Below are 7,281 nucleotides of genomic sequence, written 5' to 3'. Positions count from 1 at the left end.
CTTCTCTTACGTTATTGTAGGATTATTGATGTTTGGCAGGTCAGTTAAGGTCTTGTGTGACAAACGATATCCTTTTGACAGTTAATTGTTAAAAAGTTTGTTTGTTTGTTTTTGAATTTCGCGCAAAGCTACAAGAGGGCTATCTGCGCTAGCCGTCCCTAATTTAGCAGTGTAAGACTAGAGGGAAGGCAGCTAGTCATCACCACCCACCGCCAACTCTTGGGCTACTCATTTACCAACGAATAGTGGGATTGACCGTCACATTATAACGCCTCCACGGCTGAAAGAGCGAACATGTTTGGTGGGACGGGGATTCGAACCCGCGACCCCTCAGATTGCAAGTCGAGTGCCTTAACCATCTGGCCATGCCGGGCCAAGTTTACGAGCTGAAAAAACAAACAAACAAAAACGAACTGTTTTAAGCGCAAAGCTACGCAATCTGCCCACCGTGGATATTGATACTCTGTTTTGAACGTTATAAGCTCTCAGACTTATCGTTGAGCCAATAGGGGCATTAAAGACATAATTATTATTTTGCAAAAATTTCAAATTAGTAGAAAAACCTTCCAGGAAAAAAATTGTTTGCATAAATTAAATACAAAATTGGCCAAATACATTCAATAAAAATCTTCATCGGTAAACTGCAGTATAATATTTTTTGTTTATTTCTAAAATATTTAATGAACTGAAGAGGTCCGTAGACTATAAAATATGGCAATTAAGGTATAAAATATAGCTTAAAGAATTACTACATCTTGTTTTGCGATTTATATATTTATTTTTACCCTATATGTTCCTTAACATTTTGAATATTTAATTAGTAGTATATTTGAGTCTCATAACTTGAAATATTTAAATAATTCTTACAAAATAACCTGTAATTATCAAAGATGTCTCTAATATGATATTATCTATTCTTATGTTGTGACTATAAATGAAAAAAGGGAAGCAAAAAAAATGGCATTATGAAAATCCAAATACACATAAGATAAGCTGGATGTATACAGAGAATTTTAGAAGTACTTTAGGTATATATTTTTTGTTTTTACATATTTCAAAATTAATTAAAAAATAAAACAAACAAACTATAATAAATTGAACTGTCTGACCACAGAGATTTCTCGTTTTCGATCTACAGCTGCCGGCCTTAGAATGGCTGCCGCATATCATAACCACACATGCGCAAATGATGTTGTTGTGGCTGGTTGCAGTAAGCTCAACACTAGATGGGACTGCTGAGCCAGGTTGTCCAATCAATGTGGTTTTCCGTCTTCGCCATCACACACTGTGAGCCAGACAACTATAATGCTTGTTAGATAAAACTAATATTAATTTTTTGAAAAGGATTTCGACTTGGTTTATTAGAATCTAAGCAAAATAATGGTTTTATATCTCGAACGTTTAAATATGCAAAATACAACTTCACACTGTTGAGCAATTATTCGCAAAATCTTGGAGTTTGTTTTAAAAATTTGTAACTATACAATCTTCTTCAGCATAATATATTGGTTTTGAAACACCTTCTAAACAAGTAGAGACAAGATAGTTAACAAGTACTTTTGAATATTAAACAAAAAGTAAGTAGTTAAATAAAATATTATCAGGAAAATTAATATTAATTTATTGATTTTGAAGTATTTGTATTTACACATCGCAAAAATCAAATGTAAAAATAGTATATAAATATATTTTGTAACTTATTATATAAAAATGTTTTTTATGCCAGACAACAATACCATATGTTAGACCAAAAAACAACATCTTGCATTTATAACCACTGCTGTCTTGAACCTTTTGGTGAGTTAACAAAACGGCAATAAAAACCTCATGTAAATTTATATTTAAAAATATCTTCATTTTTTTTTACAAGCAGGTCGCACGAAAAGTCATTCAGACCGTTTAGGCCAGCTTATCAGGAAAATATAGATAAATGCTCCCTAAGAATTTGAATAATTTATCATTTTTTATGAAAAAGAGCTTTAGAAACGTGAGTATAAGGTGATTAGTTGAGAAAAATGTTTTTTTTACTCTCTTAAAAGAAAGATTTAAAAAATTCTTTATGAAAAAGGTGGTTAACTTATTCCTGTACAGAAAGTGTACTCACCCTTCTGAATTTTAAGATTTGCGAAGCCTTTTAATAGTGCTTGTAGTTTTGAAGGTCTGTAAAGAGGACAGGTTAAGCAAAGTTCGTGATTTCTATAGCTTCTCTTCCCGTTCTCTTTCTTCAAATGATTTCTATAGCTTCTCTTCCCGTTCTCTTTCTTCAAGTGATTTCTATAGCTTCTCTTCCCGTTCTCTTTCTTCAAGTGATTTCTATAGCTTCTCTTCCCGTTCTCTTTCTTCAAGTGATTTCTATAGCTTCTCTTTCCGTTCTCTTTCTTCAAGTGATTTCTATAGCTTCTCTTCCCGTTCTCTTTCTTCAAGTTATTTCTATAGCTTCTCTTCCCGTTCTCTTTCTTCAAGTTACTTCTATAGCTTCTCTTCCCGTTCTCGTTCTTCAAGTGATTTCTATAGTTTCTCTTCCTGTTCTCTTCCTTCAAAAGCAGAATTGCTTCGTTTCTCATCTGTCTGTTTGTTTTTCAGACAGTCTGTCTCCACCAGCCCAGCCTGATGTGTGGGATAGACGAGAGAACAACACCAAATCGATGAACTGATAGAAACTGAGTAAAGATAAGTGGACTTCTGCATCTCTTTAACAGTCTGAATTCAGTTATATGCGATAATGTAACGAAGTTTAGAAGAGGCTAGTATAAATAGTACACTTCTTCTACCAGTGAATAGAGATTTCGGTAGACAACCACCAGACTTGCTGGCTTCGCTTCCGAATCGTGTTCTCCACAGAGGTCAGCACGTCTTTAGCTTATGTGCACGTTAGTTTGACATAATGGTTGCCATAGCAACTTTACTATTATGCTAATACGGCACACTCGCGCAGGATTTGACAACGTATCTCGCACGCGTCAGAATTGGGGTAAAGCGCACGCAGACATCGATTCGCCAACCACCGAAGGTCTCTTGGCCCACGCTAGTATCGACGCAACCGTACTAGACTTGGTATGTTGGATGAGAGTATCAGACGAGCTTTACTGCTGTTTTTTTTTTTTTACCTTTCCATAGCAAAGAAATTCTCAAATAAGAACATAAAGCTGGAGAGAGAGACGAGGTTAAAATGAATACGCACAGATAACGTAGGCTAGAAGAGAGCAATCAGAAATAAATATGGTGCTGAACTTTTCTCCAAAACTGTTTTATCGTTCTTGAAATAGATAAATCTGTAAACATTAACAATACGTAAATTATGCTATGTAAATTAATTAACATAATCCTAACTTAAAAAACAAATAAACAAGTTTAACAAACGACGTAAAGGAAAATATTCCATTTATTTCTAGGCTTACTGTAGTTCTGTGATATTGTTTTGTACAGTTTAACTATTTGCTCTTTTTTACTTCTAACACTATACAACTTTGATATGACAAAAAAAAGCCAGAACCACATCTTTAAACACGTTGCAAATATCAATTGTTTAAAAATACTGTCTATCTGGTTAGCTACATTCACGAATACACGGAGTAGCTGATTCTAGTGAAAAATCACTCGCGTTTATTGGATACCCTGACCAACTAGCACTTCGGTGGCTGAGCAGTAAGCTTGATGGCCTTTAACGCTGAAATCATCGGTTTTGTCCCTTTGGTAAACACGGTATACATAGACCACTGTGCAGCTTTGCATTTAAACGAAACAAATAAAATGACCAATTAAGTGACCGTACCTAACCCTTCCGTATATAAAATACGTGTGTAAATTTTGGCTTGATATTGAAAGAAAGCGTAAAGAGAGCTAATAAGGATTAATCGAAACTTGGTGTTTAGATAACAAATCAGTAATCCTGAGCAGTGTTTTGAATTTCACACAAAATAGTTAAATGTAAACAAAAAACAAAAAACAAATCGCTTGTAATCTTTTCTAATAGTTTTAAGTTAAGGTTTTTGTGTGAGGAGTTACCGATTTGTTTGTTATGTGGCCAATACAAATACGCTAAAAAATGTTACCCCCCCCTCCTCATAAAAAAAAGAAGAAGATTGATTTGTAAGAAAGTCACCATTCAGTCTACTGTGGAAAGTCTTACAACAAAAAGGTCCTTGCATTAATTCAACAGGCTGGCGTTAAAATAGTTCATCCATGTTAAGTTCGAATCCTGACAGTAAGATCAAGCATTTGTACCAACGATGGTATACTTTTCTGTTTGTCCAGATTGTTTAAGTTTGTTTTTCCATGAAGAAATAAATAAACAAACAAACAAGCTGGGATTTCAATAAAATGTGTTCAAGAGGTTTTGATTTGATAAAACAGTATCAATAAATATATATAAGAAGCAGAAAATCAGGGGTTGGAAATACATCTGGAGACACTTTATTTGGAAGGTTGAACATTTTATTGTCAAGAAAATTAAGCTAAAAGCTTCAATACTACATACATCGTGTTAACATTTCACATATGTGTGTTATATGCAATTCTACAGAAGTTAAATGGATAATTGACCTAACGTCACTGATACACGTAATTATGTTGGCAATAAACTTAGGTTTAACAAAGTAACATAAATGTTGGAATGAGCTCAGTTTGTTTTGTATCTGTGTTATGAATTTTTATGACATGCATTTCTAATATTTATAAAGTTAGGCTATCCGAAAAATGCTCGTTAAACCTCAACGAATCGACTCAACAGCGCTACCTTTTATCTAAAAAGAGAAATATTCCGTTGGTTGAACGCCATTGTTTTGTTCGCATTCGTTGTCAGCACTTAAAACACGAGAAGGTACATCAGTTGTATATTCAAGTGTTGATGCCAGATTCGAATCTCGAATCACGCAGCTTCTGCTTGACACTATTATTGTTTTCACTTGTTCTTAGAGGAGGAGATTATGATGGTCAAATTGTTGTACACTGGACAAGAACTTCCAATTTCAGTGAAATATTAAGTATTAAGACGCCAATATATACACTTCTCAGGAATTTTAGTGAAATGTTAAATATTAAGACGCTAGCGTCTACGCTTCTCAGGAATCACAGAGAAATATTAAGTATCAATACGCCAATGCTTAAATTTTTCAGGAATTTTAATGAAATATTAAGTATTAAGAAGCCAATGTCTACAATTCTTACGAATTCCAATGAAATATTAGATATAAAGATGACAATATTTACATTTCTCATGAATTGAAATGAAATATTAAGCATAAAGACGCCAATGTGAACATTTCTCAAGTGTATTCGTTTATTCGAGATTACTCATTACGATTTTAGTTTTTGGATTATCGAATATATATCATCTTGCTTGTTCCGTCGGACATGTTTGTAGAAAAGTCAGTGATGCGACACAAATTTCTTGTTAACAAAAACAAGAGATGGTATTTTGAGCCAATCAGATGAAGGAACTAATAATGAGTAAAACATGACTTGACAGCTTGAGAATGATAACAGATGCAAAAGTGAAATAAACACTATTTTTTTTTATCTATCAGTGATGGGAGAAACTAGAGCATTTCCGGAATTTAATATAACTTTTTTTACGACGTTAGCAGCCTTTCTCGGATAGAATGTTCACGAGTGAAAACATGGGCGATGATGATTGAAAAGTATATTAACTGTTTGTGTTTATAGAAGCAATGGTTCTATTTTACGTTGTACTGGTCCAGTGGTTCCCAACCTGGGAGTCCGCGTAGTGAGTTTTTTAATATTGATGTTTTTTTAATTGCACACTCAGTTATATATGTTTTTTATTTGATAGTGAAAAGTGGGAGAACGAGTTAATTATTAGTTAATAAAAACAGTTTGTTTGTTAGGCGGAATCTTTCAAAAACATGGGGTCTGTGGGGGGGGGATGATAATAAAAGGGGTCCTTGGTGGAGAAAAGGTTGGGAACCACTGTACTAGTCTCTAAATCCTGTTAGAACTATGTTAAAAGCTAACTGAAATAACTTGTATTTTCATAAATATTTCATTGATTTTTTTGAAGTTTTTTTCTCTAGATTGTGAACTGTGTTGTTCAAAAATAAAATGTTCAAATTCGACGGAAAAAGTTTTGAGATGATCTTCATAATACAACCTAACGCTTTTCTTCATAACATTTAAACTTTTATAAGCCTACATAATTTATAGAAGTATTTTGTTTATTTCCAAGGCTCTCCTTTATTTGTCTTTCAACCACTAAGCCGCTACCACACGGGTTTATGTGCAGTAAAATTCCGTCTTACAAAAACCTTCGTATTTGTTCTTACTCATTGCCCGTGCTTAGCGTGTAGTTGTCTAAGCAATATATAAGTAAAATTTTATTCTTAAACGAATATAATGAAACACGCCCAGTGGTTTGCCAGAGCTGAACAGGCTAGGACGTATCACAAAAAGAAAGAGATGAACAATGGTTACCATACAGCACATCGCCACAGTCATCAGGAGATATAGAGAGGAGAATCTGAGATAGAAAAACCTTACCAGATGCCATATTCTCACTGGCATGATGAGCATCGAGCTAGTAGCCTTTCCAAACGCTCATTACGTCCATCAACCTTTACAATAAGCGCCGACGCATTATTTGTGTGCCCGGTTGTGTTCCGAGAGAGCCCGGTTTTACGTTGGTCGAACTTCAAGGGGAGCTTTGATAAATAACTGGATAGTGAGTAGGCACGTCGTATTATCTCATTCCTTATTGATGATCAAGGTGCCTATTAACTCAATGTAATAACGCAGTTGTGATGTTGGAGCTGGCAGAGACCACGTGACTAAGGTAATCTGCTACCTCTCCTTTCTCTTCCTTTGCGATTGATAATAATGCTGATACATCATGTTATGAGTGGAGATTCTCAAATATAGAAAGATGCACTTGACAGGTAACAGTTATTCGGTGACTTACCACAGTATCGTAACTCAGGTACCCTTGTTTCGTGTTGTCAGTTGCTGACACTTTCATTCACCTGTTATAGTTTAAAAATGATAAGTAAAGGTTTTTGATAAAATAGTTTATTTCAGGTAGCTGCTCTCAATCTAAAGCTTAACTTGCAGGTGAAAACAAGGCCTGATAGAAATATTGACTATCATTTCCCGCCTGTTAAAACACACGAGGTCCAATAGAAATACTGACTATCATTTCCCGCTTGTTAAAACAGACAAGGTCTAATAAAAATACTGACTATCATTTCCCGCCTGTTAAAACAGACGAGGTCCAACAGAAATACTGACTATCATTTCCCGCTTGTTAAAACAGACAAGGTCTAATAAAAA

At 34.5% G+C, this 7,281-nt stretch overlaps 1 protein-coding gene across 3 annotated transcripts; it reads right to left on the bottom strand.

Moving 5' to 3' along the window:
• Positions 1–374: 374 nt before the first annotated feature.
• Positions 375–3,222, bottom strand: LOC111086569 (spore coat protein G-like). Of its 3 annotated transcripts, none has more exons than XR_002611304.1 (2): positions 2,105–3,222; positions 375–1,308 (listed from the first exon to the last, which is right to left on the bottom strand). XR_002611304.1 is itself a non-coding variant. In XM_022389864.1 (2 exons), the coding sequence occupies exons 1-2, from the start codon at positions 2,562–2,564 to the stop codon at positions 1,254–1,256; spliced, it is 507 nt and encodes a 168-aa protein (XP_022245572.1). In that variant the 5' UTR covers positions 2,565–3,193; the 3' UTR covers positions 375–1,253. The 3 variants fall into 3 exon arrangements, 2 of the variants coding, with proteins under 2 accessions (XP_022245572.1, XP_022245573.1); XM_022389864.1 differs by having other exon boundaries at positions 375–1,300; positions 2,105–3,193; XM_022389865.1 differs by having other exon boundaries at positions 375–1,285; positions 2,105–3,166.
• Between the last annotated feature and the right edge of the window lie 4,059 nt (positions 3,223–7,281).

The sequence above is a fragment of the Limulus polyphemus genome, unplaced genomic scaffold, assembly GCF_000517525.1.
Source record: "Limulus polyphemus unplaced genomic scaffold, Limulus_polyphemus-2.1.2 Scaffold1198, whole genome shotgun sequence".
Lineage (NCBI taxonomy): Eukaryota > Metazoa > Arthropoda > Merostomata > Xiphosura > Limulidae > Limulus > Limulus polyphemus.
Note: the sequence above shows the minus strand (reverse complement) of the source record. Positions and strands in the feature narration are given on the sequence as shown.